Genomic DNA, 17,699 nt, shown 5'->3' on the forward strand with positions numbered 1-17,699 from the left:
CTGACCAAAACAAGGCACAAATTGGAACTTATTGATAGGAACAGTATTGTAGGAATGACTGGTACTTTCACAAAATAATGACACAATGAGTCAAGTACATCAGTCTGTTTAGATGATGACTATACTTTCTGAATTGCAGCCTTTAAAGGTGCACTATGTATTTTGGGGGAAGAAATTGTAATCAGAAGAGAAAGATCTTCATGACTGACTAAATAAACTAAGTAAACTAACTGCCTTTGTTTTCGTGACTGAAGAATCAAACGGACCTTATAGGACATCAGAACTTCATACTGTTGTACCTTCGCTATATTTGGCGGACCCTGCCACCTTTTTACCTTCAAACATTGTTCTGGGGACCTTATTTTCCTCTGAGAACAGGTTCTTGTTCTAGTTTGTAGTTTGTATCATTACCTCATTATTATTCTACATATTAAAATTCTGCCTCGGAATTGCTTTTTCAAAACTACATAGCGGCACTTTAAAATCAGCAAAGGACAACAGTTATGCCACGTCATCTAATTATATGCAAACAGATGGAATATAGTCTCCTATCACGATAATAACCATAAATATGCGTGCATATGTTGGCCAGCCCCACCGTGAATGTTAACTTCAGAGCGAGACATTCTTCTTTTCAGTAAGAGGTGAATGAGACACAGTCAAAGCTGTATTGGGAAAAAGTTAGGAGACTAAATGGGCTCTAGGTTACAATCTGTAGCAATTTACTTTTTTTAATCAGCCACATGTGAGCGGATTGTAAAGTGATGTGAAAAATTAGACCTCTCCCGTCTCTTGTAGCTGCCAATACAAGCTTGGAGACATTTTTTTTTACGTTGTTCAATGCTGCTGGATTGTGGATATCTTTGTGAAGGACACTTGATTGAATTCTCAGTCCAAAGGATGTGACTTTGTGTGCGTACTCAAGCACCTTGTCTCAGTGCCTCTCTCCACTCCGCTAACAGAGAGCAACAGTAGCTAACATTTAGACATGGAGTTGTTTGGCTCCCAGCACAACGCAGACGTTCCACAGAGCCCCTTTAAACCTCGAGTGTAGACCACTGACAACATGTCACACACGGATCAGGACATGAAAAGTTTATCTTGCACATAACCACACAGCATACAAATGTGTTCTTTGAAAATACAATTTTACTCTATGATGTTCATACAACTGCTTTTATTTTTTGAATTTTTTTTTTTTTTTTTAAATAGGATTTTCACTGTTGAGGGAAGTTAAAACTCAAAAGGCAGACTTCTCTCAGCATTGTACACATACTGGCAGTAAAAGTGAAAAATAAAAACTAAAAGTTCAATATACAACACATGGTAAAAATAACAAACAATAACTTGTCAAGCTCTATATTCTGGCATTCATTCATCAGAAAACTAGAAAATGATACATTAGAGAGGGAAGTAAAATACCACTGGAGCCCTTTGGCATTCTCAATCGCAATGCTCCGCTGACATTCTTTGTTTTCATTGTGTTTTCATTTGCTCAGCACCTATAAAATCAAATCAAAAAACTGAGTCCCTACAGAGTTTGGATACTTGGATCCCTGGCTATTGCTATGTCTCCCAACTCCCGTTTCATGAAAAGACTCCTGTATCGGCTTATTTTTTTGTTTTTTTTAAGAAGCAGATGAAGTTGAGAGACTCAGATCACTGTTGGACTTTGAATCAACTTAAATGTGCAGAAAACCTCAGTGAGCATAAGGTAGTGTTCGTTTTCTGTCTTCTACAAAGCATTGTACAGTCACGTTATTTACATATTCAGTATATTACAGCGCACTCTTTTTACTCTCAGTAGCTTGTGTGGTGCGTTCGATGCAGTGCTTGCTCTCTCTCCTTCGTGGAGAGGGCCCCTTCCCATCTCTCTGTGCTTCTGTGACTCATCTATTGTCCTCAGATTGGTAAGTGGCAGGTTTTAACTGTGAGTGGGTGTCTCTGAGGGAAAGAAGGGGCCTTTGTGACGAAGATTATTGAAAATCCGGGTGTCAGTCAGTTCTCTGAAAGACTAGAATACTCTGAAATGCACAGGTGGAAATGCATAGTGTATTAACTGCAATGAGTACAACATTTCATTAGGAGAAGCATTAGCTCTGTTAGTGTGTTACAGTACTGCACCTTTGAGAAATGATTCACCTGTTTGGAGGGAAGCTGTTGTGAATTTTGGGTCGGTTGTTCTTTGGAGGCACATGGTTGATTTTTAAGGTTGCAGGCAGACATGGAGTGCTACTTTAGTCGAGAGGAAATCAAGAAAATGGCTTCACACGCAGTCCATTTCCACCTGCAACAATGTGCAAGGTTTTCTACAAAACACAAAGTTGTGCCTAACAGCGCTCTTCCCTGCTGGAGGGAAGGAGGGGATTCAGCTTATTAGGGGCAAATAAGAATCATTTAGTCCCCAATTAACCCCTCAGTCATGATGCAGCAAACACCCATAAAGATCTCAGCACCTATTCACACATTTCTCTGAGCAGGGTGGTGATGTAGGACTATTTCTCTGGTCCCCTTGGTTTTTTTTTTTTTATTTCATCGGGTTAGACATTAGCACTTGTTCAAGCATTGTGAACGTGGGCCGTAGGTGAACTGGATGTAAGCAACATGACCACAGCTCTATCAGCTGAGAGCCACTCTGCCTACAAAGCACAGGAAGCCAGGCGCAGCAGGCTGACCCCAGACCAACTGTTTGAGATTGATCTAGATAAGGCCCTGTGTGTTCTTGTGGGCTTACAAAGCTGTGACACATGGGCAGTTTTTGAGGCAATGTTGTGCAGCATTTATTCCCATGTCTTCTGCCTAGTACAGATGTTGCTCACTGTCATTGACTGACTACCTTACTGAGTCATTATGCTGAGAATACTGTGACATTCCCTGCAAATGCCTCTAGGCAGCAGTGTCATCACAGTTAAAAGGACAGGGTGATCCTGGACTAGGGCTCCAAGCTGCACCAGGATACCTAGCCCAGTTGTTTTGTTTGTTTACATTCCAATCTAAAACATCTCCCCTATGGTCAAAGCTTTTATAAATATATTGGAAATCATCCCCATTGCCTGAATGAACTGCGTATGGATCAGTGCTGGCAGGCTGAAGCTCTGGTCACTGGAGAGAGTCCAGCAGGGGGCAGGAGTGTGAGCGGATGTCGTTGTGTTTGTGGATGGCCTGGTCCAAGTCCACCGGCCGTCCGTTAACACTGACCTCCATACAGCCGCTGTAGGGCGCCGACACCAGCGTGTGCACCAGCGGGACATCTGAAGGGAAGAAATGACAACATGAGATCCAGCAGATGGACTGAGCCTCAACTGTGACCTCTTAATGATCAGGCAAAACTATGTTATTCAGTTTTATCCAACAATTAACCAATATTTTAGCAAATAAACATGATAGTTCTCATCCAGCTGTTGACATTTTGGTAAAAATGTCAAATTCCTTATTATGGTTTCGTTCTAGTTTGAGGAATGTTGGATAACCTGAATTATTTACTCAGCTACAGTACATGACAACAAATCATTTTAATAATTATTTTAAATATAATTCTAAAGAGACTACAAGGAACTTTTAATTGGCTATGAAGCAGTCTCACTTTAACACTGATGTCTCTTTATGACCTACATAAGCAAAGAGACCTTGGCGAAAAGTTTGACTATTTCTGTATAATTACTATGCTTATTTTTAACGCCAGCCCCCAGGTCGGATTCTGACTTATCCAGGTCGAAGATTATGAAATCATGAAATCTATATTTCATGAGGAAGTGGTGAATTGAGGGGTTTCACAGCCTGAGTTCAGAAGCTGCTCCGTAGTCTGGCGGTATGGCAGTATAACAAGCTTTCACAATCGTCGTTTGTCCACAGAGGGCTCAAAAAAGAAATATTAAAGCTTCTTGTAGTAGCTTCTCCTACAGATCATTTCTAAAATTTCTCCTACTTCTAAAAGGTACCTAGCACCATTTTTCCTGCAAAATGTGCAAATAAAACCCTAAAATACTGTTTGAATAACATTCTGTAAAATGTGTACGTAAATGTGCTTGTCCTCACCGGGGAGGCCTCCTATAAACGTGCTGGACTGTGACAGGAGGTCAGTGGGAACATCTGCATCTTCACTACGTCCAGGCTGGCCGTCGACCAGCAGCAGGGTTTGGTTGCCTGAGATCGTCACCTGGATTTTATGGCTCTCGCCGTCACACAGGGGGGCCGGAGAGCTGGCGATGATGACATCCCCTACAGACACCAGAACAAACTGAAGACAGAGAATGAATCAGTATTGAGATCAGACAGTCATTTCACAAGTATACAGAGATTTAGGTACTCACATCTCGCCATTCATCAGTGCCGGGATGATAGTCGGCAAGAGCAATGGAGAGAGGGACTCTGTCCTGGTGAACGAGTGCAAACAGCACTCCGATCGCGGACGTGGGACGCAGGTTCAGCTGGACGCTCAGGTTCTGTGATTCTGAAGTGATGAGAACAGGAAGTGAAAGAACAGCAGGTCATGAACTTTATTCACAAACAGAGACTAAACAAAATGTTGACATAAGAGTAGGCGATGATGGGAGCCAAGTAACATTCACCCAAACAAATTAAACATTGACTAATAACGTCAGGAAGACGCAATTGAGTTCAGTTATGTAAAACCTCGCTGTGCTATGCATCACATAACCCCACATGCACACATTGTACCGTAGCTTATGTTGAAGAGAGCAAAGCCTGTGCCGGGGTAATATGCTCCAGGATCCTCAGCGCTGAAACACTGCATGTTGTCGTTGGACCGAATGGTTTCTTGTATGGATGTATCTTCACCCGTCAACCACCTCCAGTCCTTCATGCAGCCGTCGAGACGGGGGTTCACCTGCATCATTATCACAATAGTTGAGAAATGTGTAAAGAACATCTCGTTTTTGTAAACTTAAGTAAACACACAAGCACATACAAACAACCACCTGATTGACAAGGCCGTCCTCTCTGAAAGGAACTCCTCCCACAGTGAGGTTGAGCTCATGCATGCCCTTCTTTAGCGTGAACAGGTCACCGTTTACTGCAATCTTCATGACGGCCTCCCTGTCAATCTTAATCACTAGACTCCGCCCCTGCTCCTCCACAGAGATCTATGGAAGAAAAAAACAAGACACCAAGGAGCTTATAATCAGTTAATGAAGATAATGTAGAAAACAACGTATTCCAGTAAATGACAGAGAAACCACCAACCTTTCTCCACTGGCCGTCATTGACGATGGGTCCGCTGCTGGTGACCCTGCTGACTGTGCCGTACTTCAGCTGCAGCTCCAGCTTCCCATGGTGCATTGCCAGCACAATCCACGAGCTGTTTAGGTGACCTCCAGCAAAGAAGATGACCCCTTCAGGGTCGTAGGTGCGGAAGTCAAACTCTGCCGAAAAGCTGGAAAAAGAGGAGCCATGAATAAATACATTATTATGATAAAGATAAATGAGAATACATTCGAAAAAAGCAAAAAGGAGGAAAATAGGACGGCAGTAGAGAAACAATTCCTTTTAGTGATCAAAGTATTCATGGTATGTTTCATCTGTTATCCACTTTGCACTTGAACAAAGTGGCTGGAATTTTCCCAGCTATTAATAGATTTAATCGTGACTATATTTGGCCAAAAACATGTTTCCCCATTAGAATTATTAAGCCTTGAATTTACACTTTGAACGGTTCAGCCTGCTGTATCACTTTAAGACAAACACGGTCATTAAAAACAAAAAAGCATGAGCAAGAATTAAAACAGGATTAAAGTCTAAAGGTTGAATTATGCTTCGTCATAATACACCACAAATGTCATGGATTTTAAAAAGCTGATTCATAAAAAGCTCCACAGAAAAAGTCTACTGGAGGTTCAATGTAAAAACTGAATCGTTTTATCTTCTGATGCATTCAAAAACTTGCAGAAGGTTCAGCAATGTGTTCTGAGTTCAACACAATTCCTCAGGCAGCACTGGGAGAGTTTGTTGCTTTAGTAATGACTACCACTTCATTAAACAAGTCTGGCAAAATATTTAACATTGTTTTCGGAAATGGGCCACTTACATCCACTCCTATGCTTAAATGAACTAAAACTACAATAAAAATCATTTTTCTCTCTATATACATACTTTACCTCAGGTAAATACATTGAGACAGTTTGATGTTTGTTGTTGGGAGACAACTATTGAGGGAGTTGAGCATCTAAAGAAAACTTTCTCACCCAGTTTGAATCCTCCTGCGGAAACGAAGCCTCACCACCGGCACACCGCTGAACATACGGCCCAGGTAGAGGGAACGAGAGTTCCTTTTCAGAGACGGTGTCATACAGGGAGTTAAAGGCTGTGAAAACACAGACAGAAAACAAGCTAAAGATAACACATGCTGCTACTTCAGACTTTGTTTGACTCAGTGAAAATGGGTCGAGAATGTAGTTTATAGTTCTTATTTGACAATTAAAGTGAAAGCTGAACTATGAAATTGCTGTTCAATATTTGTCACAGTTAATGTATTTCACCTTACAGCTCCTGAGGTCCTGGCTCAGCTTTGTGCCCTGACGACCATCACAGAAGCAACGGAAACTCCCTGGAGTGTTCAGACACTCCTCTGCACACACACCTGTCTCACACTCATCCACATCTGAGAGTTGATGGAGCAGGTTGACAAGATAAAAGAGAAGGAGAGATGATAGCCAGACAGAGAATCGCAGAGTTCAAGAAGTTATCAGAGTCAAATTGAACTGAAAAAACATCAATTCCACTGGCATGAAAAAAAAGTATTTCCTGTCAACATATCAGGGAACGAAAACAACACTTGAGTCAAGTGGTCTTTGACGTTGTTTGGGTGGAATCCCCCCGCTTCATATACAACCCTACATGGCCATGAGAAGGCTGGCTATAAAAAATTCTCAGAAGAGAGACATGGAGGTTATGAAAAGTCTGGTTCCTACTGCAGAGCCAAACAGGGCACACAAATGATTAATGACTCTGGTTCAAGCCCCAACTCTTATTTAATGTTTTTACCAACAGACCTGAGGACTGTGGTTATTAATCTTATTATGTTATCTTATTAAATTCCAAGGCAGCATGTGATTTGGTGTTCTCAAGATGACTCTGAAAAGACGTACAGACTTCTGTGTTTGTGAATTCTGACTACTGTATTTAAGCAAATGTATTTTGCTTTTAAGAAATATATGTGTCCTGACTAAATTTGAAACAGAAACATTATGCGGGCAATAACATTATGCGACAACCAAATGTGAATCACGGGGGCAACTGGCGTATTTAACCCCTGAAATTAACTTCTTCTGAAAGCATTGAGACGGTGACCTGTCACCTACTTATACAGAATTTCTCTGAATGTCTTTGCATTCCTTTCCTGACCCCCACAACACAGCTGCATCGAGACCTGCTGAGGCTGAATCTGCTCCTCTGTCAGTTCTCATGAAACTCTGAGTCTGTTTGTCTCTTACCAACACAGCTCTTGGTTTCATTGTCATAGACGTAGCCGACATCACACAAGCAATCGTAGCTGCCCTCCTTATTCTCACACTGTGCTGTTCCACAGACACCTGGATCCTCACACTCATCCACATCTGAAAAAACACAAAATGTGGTCAGCTGGACAGGAAACAAGTACAAAAAAAAGATAAAAAGTAAACTTCTGAGATCTGATCTGAGGAGGTTATTTGTGCTTGTGCTCATTAGTATCACTAAAAAATGTGTCAAAACACCAGATGCTTACTTTAAAGGAGTGGGATATATTTATCGTGAGTTCATGAACATTTATATCATCAATGGAGACCAGCAATATTTTTAAAAAAATCTGAAAACATCTCTGGTAAACAAAGATTGTTTGTCCAACATGAGTTCGTAATGTCGGAGCGGGTTCAGGGTCTGAGAGGTTGAAATGTTTTGCTTTAATGCTCAAAAAACACATCAGTTTCCTCATACTGTCCAGTGCTGCAGCACTGTATTCCTGTACTGTAATGCTGTTTTAGCTCCTGTCTCTTTAAGGCTCCCCTCCCTAATACCCAGTCTCCTCTGATTAGTCAGCTCACACAGGCCTGAGCCAGCATCGCCGACCGTGTCTCCAGTTGCCATATTCCAAATCCTTGCAAATTAATAAAACAATCTGTATACAACATTAACTGTGGCGATTTCATATCTGTTAAAATGCAGACTGTGTCAAACAGTAGTTTTTGTATAATACTGACATGCCTCCAGTTGTTATATGATGTCCATCTGTAATTTGTGGCTTACCATTACAAATGTGGCGTCCTACCAGCATGTAGCCTTGGTGACATGAGCAGCGGTAACTGCCCATAGTGTTGTTGCACTCGTGGTCACACCCTCCGTTTCTCTTGCTGCACTCGTCGACATCTGCAAATAGGATGCAGGAAAATCATCATCATGGGCTATGTGCAACATTGGGTTGTTTGGCTGGTGTATTCTTTCCCACAGTAAATCGGGATAAGTCTGTATTAAGTGTCATTGTTTTTCAAAGATACGGAAAGTTTGATGCAGTTCGAAAATATCACTTTAATGTCTTATACATTTGTTAGATGCCTCACAAATAACTGCCACACTACATCACTGTAGCGGAGTGTTGCAGCTGAGTGTTTAGGAGGAGTACGGTCGTCAAGTGGAAAAGCCTCAGACCGAGTCAAACTGAATCTGTTTTGGTTTCCTCTCGCAGTAAGGTGGCAGGATGAGTCACAGTGGAAATGTGTGGAATGGTGGCTGTGCCATAAATCAGAGAAACATGTTCCCCTCTTGCTCACAGTGAGCCTTTATAAATTATCTCTGCTTTCCAGCTCCTCTTTATAATCTTAATACTTGTCACATTTCCCTTCTAAAAGTAGAACTGTTAATGTTACTTTCACTCCATTCAGAGGAGAAGCAAGCATCCCCTCATTATCTATACACTGTGACTAGCTTTGACCTCTAAATGGACATGCAGTCCCATTGGGGTTTCCAGTAGATGCAGTTCATATTGACCTGAATGACACACACATCATTAATAACAGCAGCAGCAGCAACAACAGCTGGACATTAAAGAGACATGTCAACAATAACAGTTGCAATTGTAAGATAAAACCAAAACACTAGAAGAACATGATTCAAATGAACAAAATGAGAAACAAATTACTACAAAAGCTCTGGCTTCCCGTCATTGTCATCTGCCATTTACTGTATGCGTTTGTCTATTGGTGGATGGGACAGGATTTGTCTGTCACAACCAAGGTCAAAGTGACCATCACGTGTATTCGCAGACGCTGACTATGGCACTGAATGACGGTGCAGAAAGTTCAACCTCTGCTGAGTACCAGCACACAGTGTCCGACCATATATCCTCTCTCACTTTCCACAGGGATGAAAGTACCTTTCTCACAACTGGCTCCAGCCCAGCCTGTGAAACAGTGACAGAGGAAGTCGCCCTTTTTGTCCTCGCAGCGCACCGTACCTCTGGCATTACAGGGAGACGGGGAGCACTGGTCCGGAATATCTATACAAGTGTAAGAAAACAAAGACAGACAGAGAGAGAAAGAAGTGTTAATACTGCTTTAAAATCGAATCTCTACAAGCAGGATGTAACAATGCGTGTAACTCTATACTCACACCAGACAGAGGAAGGGCATCTCTTATGTTCTGCATATCAGGAGTTCAATATAAATAGCCTAATGCTGGCTAAGCTCTCAACCGGAGATGCCCTAATTCCATCCTTCCCAGCATACCTGTCCTCACAAAAGATCAAATGGAAATTCATCCATCTGCTCTTTTTTGTTTGCCCTGTTTTTCTATCAAATAATTTCACTTGAGCCCCTTTCACTCCAAGCTTGTGTAAGCGAGCACATGTGCAGATATTTTCTCTCCCCTCTCAGTTTCCTTTTCCTAGCAGTGGAGTTCAAACTCCAGCTAACATGCCCGGACTTGTCAGGCAGTTGGAGAGAGAAAAAGGACAATGTCTGAAGAAAATGAAGGGAGCATGAGAGAGATAAGCACACATGTGAAATACAACTTTCAATCACGCCATTTTCATTGTTTTACTGGATTTCATCAATGAAACAACCCATGTTTTAAGTGACTGAAGCTTATTTTAGCATAGTCTTTCAGAGCTTTAACATGTGCCAGACTTGGCATGACAATGAAAATAAACCACACCACATGAACGGCTTCCAGCAAAGTGGTGATCCCAGCTTTTCATCAATTTAACAACAGAATCTTACATAATGTTACCCATAATATTAAGACAAATGGGCTCTGTGAGCTACTTCAAACCTAAAAATGCATTTTAGGTGCATTATCAGGTTAAATATACATACACAATATAAAAGACAGTTTTGTGTTAGAGGCAGTATTGCCTTATAATGCCATCAGGAATACCAGAACTAATATCAAAATGAAGCCTGTAGTACCACATTGAGATATGTGTAATGCATTTTAGCTAACAGTTTGTTAATTGTGTCAGTTATTGACAAAAGTCAAATAATTTTCTCTAAATTTCTCAAAACGCTTGACATAATTAAGTTAAGCAGATTCTCTAAATTGATATGCAGAAAAAACCTTGAGTTGAGGCATCTTTGTCAGATGTTTACAGAGACAGCCAAACATGTTTTAACAGAGTAAATTTGATGAGACGAAGTAACCCGTGTTTTTTGTATCGGTTAAGCGTTTGGACAGAAGAGTCACAGGGTTGAGATATCTACTCTACTAGTAGAATCTAAACACATGACAGTATGGCAAAATTGAAAAAATCTGTATCAGTATATATTTCTTGACACTGCAAACCAACAGCTAAAATATAGTCCTAAAATGAAACGAAGCAAATTGAACAAAGCTCCTGATTAGTAATATATCGGGGTCTATGAGCGAGCAGGAGTAACTGCAGGAGCCTCACTGGTTTATTCTGCTTAACATTTTAGAGGTCCCTTAACACCACGTCAACTCTAATCTCATTTAATAAAGCACACACTGTGGGGATACCCCAATGATGATTTGGGCAGGCCTGCAAAAGTTTACAGAGCAGCAGCAACGATTCAGTAGAAACCGGCAGGAGTGGGAGAATAAACAGTAGCTATGTTTGAATGGATGCAAGTATTCCATCAATTATCAGAATAAAATTCCACATGGAGCCACCTCAATCTGAAGGGACAGAACTGATACAGCCCGACCGGAATGAAATGTCAATCGAACTGAGAGAGAGAGAGAGAGAGAGAGAGAGAGAGAGAGAGAGAGAGAGAGGTGTAAACCATTGATAAACACTTCACAGGAAAATGTTATCACGTTATAACCATGTTAACACATCCACAATCCAACTGTTCCTCGCTGGTTGGAATAAATATATTCTTTCTGCACATGTTATCCACACATGGGGGGGGGGGGAATTGGGTGATGTGCTTAACAGAATGGTCGATAAATCTTTTTGTTGGTGATCCTAGAAGTCTTAAGGATTGCCTGAAAGTCTCAAAACAACAACTGGGTCAAACAAGCGTTTGAAAAGAGGAATGAAGCTAGAAACCACCGAACCAGAAACGCAAACCTTGTACCCAAGACAGTTTGGGACCATCTTGACAACTATAAAACAGTTGGGGTGAATAAGGGAATTTCTCAATAAATGTTTTTTTTTTCAATTCCATCTGAATAGGTGCTTCACAGTGGGCTTAGTTATATTCTGTTTAAATGCTTTGGGGCATGTAAACCCACATCGTATCAGATTACTTTATTAAGCGTCCACATACACAATTCAGTTAGAATCTCTGATCTGAATGATTTCAACCACATTCCAGAAATATTGTCCATGTAACACCAGTTATTGTCTTTTTTGCACACAATGAAATCAATCAGTTGTTGATAAAGGCAAATATATAGTCCAAATTATATCATTCTACAACATGGCATATTTGTGACATTGCATGTCTGTATTATATCATCAATAAATCAGTGGAATGTCATTATCCTCTTTGATCATGGAAAACCACCCACCTCTAGTCTGTACTGAGACAGATGGGCAGAGATTTGCAGGAGAGAGAGAGAGAGAGAGAAGTGGTGAAGGAGATAGGTGGTGTGCTGACAGATAGATAAAAATGGGAAAAAAGAGCTGCCGTGCCAAAATGCTGCAGCTGAGTCATGGAACCCCCCCCCTCGAGGTTCCTCAGCCAATAGCAGCGAAGCCGGTTGCTCCCTGTATCCTGATGCAGCAGAAATCCTGTGCTCCACTAACGTCAGACGTTTCTTACACGTCACTCCTCCCGGAGTCAGCTCACGAAGAGGCTGGTGCAGCCAGCCAGAGGGAGAGTGAGTGAGTATATGACGACTGAAGGGGTGTGTTGCTCATTCACCAATGTGCGGCATCACTGTGGCAAAGTGCTGCAAGGTTACTCATAGATGCATCGGCTCACGCACATATAGCACAGTCAATGTCACAGAATCTGTTAGGTGTGTCACGCTGCAAAAACCTGGACTTGCCCAAGATATTCAGCATCTTTTCATCATCTTTCTTTTTCTTCTAAGAGAGAGTGTCTGAGAGTGATGCAGAGCTGGGATACTGCAGTGCAGCCCAACCCAACAGTAAAACTACTCTCTGGTTGTAATAGTACTTACACATTGAAAAGAAACAGCAAGATAAAAGGGCATAAGACTTACTGTGGACACATGTAACCAGATCCTCTTTCTTCTTCGCAGCATCTCCAAACTTCTCCACACAGGCTAGACAGAAACAAAAATGACATTATAAACATATAATCAGTCAAGCTGGCTATCATAAGTAGAGATGAAGAGTTATAGTCAGAATGATCACTCACCTAAATACTTGGGATAGAAGTAGTCCTAAATCAGGGAGCAGAGATAGAAAGAGAGAGGAATAAAGTTACTTAGGCATATACACAAAAATCAAAGCAGAACAAGATAATCAAAATGGAAGATTACAATCAGAAGCAGGGATTCTTGTTAATACTTAACATAATATGAAAAGAAACCAAAAAAGTTTGGTTTGGTTTCATTTCTGGGCTCTGTGCTCATACTCTTGGGAGTAAAAAGTGACCACTAAAGACCACTGTGATGTGTGTGTGTGTGTGTATGTGTTTATTTAGTATTCAGATGAAGATTACAATACAATTACTCTGTAATCTCTGTGTGCGTGTGCATGTGTGTGTGCTCTCTTTCTTTCTAATGGGTGCGGCCCTTTGCCAAAGGCTTCCTGAGAATTCTCTACATTCCTGGTTGTAGCAGCATCCCTCCCGCTTCCCGGCTGCAGCACTCTTCGACATGTAGGTCAAAATTTGGGATGATCTATCTATCAATGGAAAGACTGGAGCTTCTGCTACAGTAGGAGCCAGATGCAGCAGGATGAGGTAAAAAAAAGAAAAAAAAAAAGAAAAAGTCTCTTGAATAAACATCTGCTAAAGCTAGGAATATATTACACCATCAAATCTGATTATACCCCTGATTAGATGCGACAACAGATTTACACAGATCAGTCCATTTGGTTAAGATGCTATGTGGTCCAATAACTAGTTTGGGACTATTAATACATCTTATCTCAATATAAATAGTAACAGTTGTGACACCTTTTTTTTTCAGCTGTCCGTCCCTTCTGAAAGGGGTCAACTAACTCTTGGTGTGATAGCATGTGTTGCAGAGGATAATCATCAAAGTATGACCCAACTCTTTAGCTCTGCAGAAAGCTGCAGCAGAAGGAAATGCAGTGTCAGAGACAGGCAGAATGAATAATGCCGCTATGAATGAGACTGCAGCTTTGTGGCACGACTTTGTAGAAAACTACAGGCACGCAACGGCTATTCTACTGGGGATGTGCGTCCCAGACTCAACCAAAGGGGACGTCACCTGACCTCACCCTTTTCCTCTGAACCTGGCTAAACTTCGCTTTAATCCTCCTTTCGTCAGCTTGCATGTCTCTCCACTTGGCTAATCTTCCGTGAATCTCTGAGTCATTGATTGCCTCATTCACTCCATCCCCGCTACAACTCACAACAGCAAAACTCAAAGAGCAAGAGCGACCGCTAAAGACCACGGCAAGCAATGGCGCAATGCTAACATTTACTTCAACAATGTCTGACTTAAAAATCAAGCAGTCAATCATGCAAAAACCTTCAACAACGTCAGGATGTACTTGTTGCTGATATTTCCCGGCAGCTAACATTTTAAAGGTCATGAGTCTGAATTACAAATGAGTAACATTCACACACTCTGGCACATGCAATGCCCACAGGTGTATGTTAAAAGACGTAAAAGTCTAAACTTTCAGCTGGTGAATGAATACATTCCCACTGGCCACGTATTTTGACACATCTCTGGAGCTGTAGCACATATTCAATAGGCTTATGTATTCACAGGGATGGAAAGGCTGATCTGTGCATTCGTGAAACCAGAATAGAAACTAATCTGCAGTAAATATTCCCTGATCACACACACAGTGTGATGGATTTGTTTGTTAGTAAACATCGTATAAAAAAAGTGGGTGGGAGCATGTACACAGATTAGTGAGGTAATGTGCATTACTGTGCTGAATGAGTCACATTCTTATTCTCTGACAGGAAACAGCTAATCAGCCCCCAAAGTGACCAATCAGAATCAGAGGAGTTGGTTTGCGTTACTCACATGGACTTGTGTTCGTATGCAAAACTAGGCGCATGTAGTCACACAGCGCTACTGATAGATGGTGAAAAGATATCCAGGTGTTTCTCATATTTGACAGGGGCCTACGCCAAGCAGATCTCCAATAGAAAGGGCCAAAATATCAGCAAATTAAACTATTTAAGCGAAAAGGTTGTCACAGGAGTTTGTTCATGTGTGCACATAGATATGAAGGGGGGTGGAGGGATGGCAGTGTCTTCGCTGAAACTGTATTTCATAATCTAAAGCTTAGTCACGCTGACTCAATGTCTGTCACAGAAACAAACAAGAGAAGACGAAAACAAGCCTTTGTATTTGACATGGGAATATTGTGTACACTGACAGCCATCAGCAGCTCTGGACTTATTGGAGCATGAACACCAGCAGCCCAGACAATGAATCATTAGTCTAGTGTTACATTGCCGTCATCAATTCACAGTCAATATGAACATGATGTAAATAACCGACCTTGCAGATATATGTCTGAGCTGGTAATGGTGCTCTGATTAGTTAACAGACTTCACTGAGTTGTAAGTGCTGCAGTACCTCAGTGGAGAAGAAGCCAGGAGTAGGTAGGTGTGGTGATGTGGATGTGTTTTGGAGAGGAAACCTGCACGCAAAACCCACAACTTTAACTGGTGCCACCAACGCAAGACATACTCACCGTCTCCGGGTCGTTTTCAAACACTTCTCTGGCCTCTTCCTTGGTGCACCTCTCCTCCACGCACTCTCTCTCCAAGTGTCCTTGCTTCGTCTCCTCGAAAACTTGATTCGCTCTCCTGTGTCTGCTCAGAAACTGGTTCGCCTCTTGCGGGGACAGCGAAACTACAGAAAGACACCCCGAGAATACATTAATTAAACCGAGGGAACAAGAGAAGGTCAGGCAACTCTGGAGTGAAGCAATATTTTGGCTCTGGAAAACGAAAACAGTCAGGAATGGGTTGCGAAACATATCCGTTTAAAGCACCGTTAATGACGTTAATAACTGCATGTATCATCACCAGCCACAACACAAAATGTCAAAGGGGACTTAGCGAGCTAGCTAGCCACCTAGCATGTCACTGTTTACTTACTGCTGTGGGACCAGCGGGCAACCAGCAGTATTAGCAGGGTAGCCGATGAAAGGGGTTTTGTCGGGGTCCGCCGCATTGTTCAACCGCTTGTGTCTGCGCCTCGCCAGAGAAACTTTCTCCTGCCCAGTCCTGTAGTCTCTCTATCCCCCTCTCTGTCTCTCAATCTGCCCCCCCTGTCTCTCAATGTCAGCGCACCGAGCCGCGGCTAACGTCAGTGCGAAACACTGCAGGTATTCAGGTATTTCCGACCGTTAACGTTTTTTTTGTTTTGTTTTTTGTATGTTAAATCACCGCTGCGAGCTAAACTGTCGTGTGTTTCCCCCGCATAGCGTTCATCACACGGCAAAACAAAAACAAAAATCCTCTTTCTTCTTTCTCTCTGCGGTTCAGCGCGTCCCCATTGCGGTCTGTACTTTACATTTTGGACCCTCCTCTCTCGTGTCGAGCCCTGTCCCTCTCTGTCCGGACCGAGTCCCCTCCACTCTGCGGAGAAACACTGCACGGCTCTGCTGCTGCTGCTGCTGCTTCAGGAGGGGGAGTAGCTCTGAGAAGTGCAGGCAGGAGTTTGAAACGATGCAGACATACACCTCTCCCCCATCCGCCCCCCCTGCAGTGTGAGTGTGTGTGTGTGTGTGTGTATTCCTGCGTGTCAGTGCTGTTAAAAGTGCCCCAAAGGCCATAATTGCCTAAAACTTACGATATCGTGGTAAAACATGATATTCACGGTGCAAGTAGGTTAGTGTACTTAAGTAAAAGTCCTAAGGTTTCTTCTACGTTCTTAAAGGTAGAATATGTAAGAATTGGCCATCCTCATGGGAGGCGGCATATCATCGAAGTACCATCAAGATGCACAATATAGATCGGGCGATAATGGTTATTGACAGATAATTAAATTATAGCAGATAAATGGAACCGATAATGCAAAGCCAAATTCCTTTAGTTGACTTAAAGTAATAATATCTATCTATCTATATATCTATCTATCTATCTATCTATCTATCTATCGCCAAATGAGTTAACACAGTGATGATTGAGCCTGTGGCCCACTGATGAAAGCCCTCGTATTTGCTGTAATACCAAAGATGTACACTGGATGTCCGTGGTGACTTTCCCGGAAGATATCACAAGCGGTGCAAAGTTAGTAACGCGTTCACCCGACAGTCCTTCGTCAGCAAGCGAGAGCAGGTGGCTCGCACAGGACATGACAGTTTTGTTTGACCTGGTCTCTGTTAGCGTTGGAGTAAACGGTTATCGCAAATGTTAATGGCCATTGCCAAACAAACAAAGAAAAGACAGAAAACAGCGGACAATGAAACTTTAGAAAAAAGGTGCAAATCACTTTCATGTGGTGTTGTTATGGAGGTGTGGCAAAGCTGAAAACTGACAATTGACTGTTGTCACAAAGGTGACATTGGATCTCTGGGTTAGCAGTGAAATTGACGCTTCCGCAAATCTTTGAGCTCACCACCCACAGAGGTGCCTAAACTACAGACTATTAACTTAAACTACAAAAATGTGATATTATTATTATCGGTCTCAGTATCGACTGTGACAAGCAGTTAATTATCAGTTATCCGTATTGGCTCAAAAAATCGATATCGTGCATCCCTTAGTAACTGCAGTTAGCTGCTAAGCTCAGTTAGCGGTGCAGCAAGCGGTCAGAAGCACTGGTGTAGTGTTGATGTTGTTAAGGGTACATTCAGATCAAACCAGGCTTGTGAGGCGGTGTGGGAATGTGGAAGTGACACTCCGTGGTCTGTGTGCGACGTGTTGGGATGGATGTTTTAAACTGGTATACAATGCAAAGCTGAGTGAATGCAAATGACACATTATGTTTCACGCCACTGTAGTTTAAGTCATTCATGTCAGTTCACCACCTTTTGTGATTGGCCAACACAAAATGACGTTGGGCTACATTTCTCCAAAGGTTGAGTTGGAGGCCCCCCCCCCCCCGCAGCCAGCCCCACTGCAGCTGAAATGGACTGCCCTCATTAAAATGAATGGAAAGACCTGCGT

At 42.2% G+C, this 17,699-nt stretch overlaps 1 protein-coding gene across 1 annotated transcript; it reads right to left on the bottom strand.

The window, feature by feature from the left end:
- Positions 1-1,080: 1,080 nt before the first annotated feature.
- gas6 (growth arrest-specific 6) lies at positions 1,081-16,286 on the bottom strand. Its single transcript, XM_030414900.1, has 15 exons — positions 15,684-16,286; positions 15,275-15,435; positions 12,780-12,804; positions 12,622-12,684; positions 9,362-9,484; positions 8,239-8,358; positions 7,449-7,571; positions 6,495-6,616; positions 6,201-6,319; positions 5,203-5,392; positions 4,938-5,102; positions 4,678-4,846; positions 4,311-4,450; positions 4,036-4,237; positions 1,081-3,251 (listed from the first exon to the last, which is right to left on the bottom strand). Exons 1-15 carry the CDS (start codon positions 15,757-15,759, stop codon positions 3,100-3,102), a joined length of 1,950 nt encoding a protein of 649 aa, XP_030270760.1. The 5' UTR covers positions 15,760-16,286; the 3' UTR covers positions 1,081-3,099.
- Positions 16,287-17,699: the final 1,413 nt, after the last annotated feature.

Source organism: Sparus aurata, chromosome 4 (assembly GCF_900880675.1).
Source record: "Sparus aurata chromosome 4, fSpaAur1.1, whole genome shotgun sequence".
Classification (NCBI taxonomy): Eukaryota; Metazoa; Chordata; class Actinopteri; order Spariformes; family Sparidae; genus Sparus; species Sparus aurata.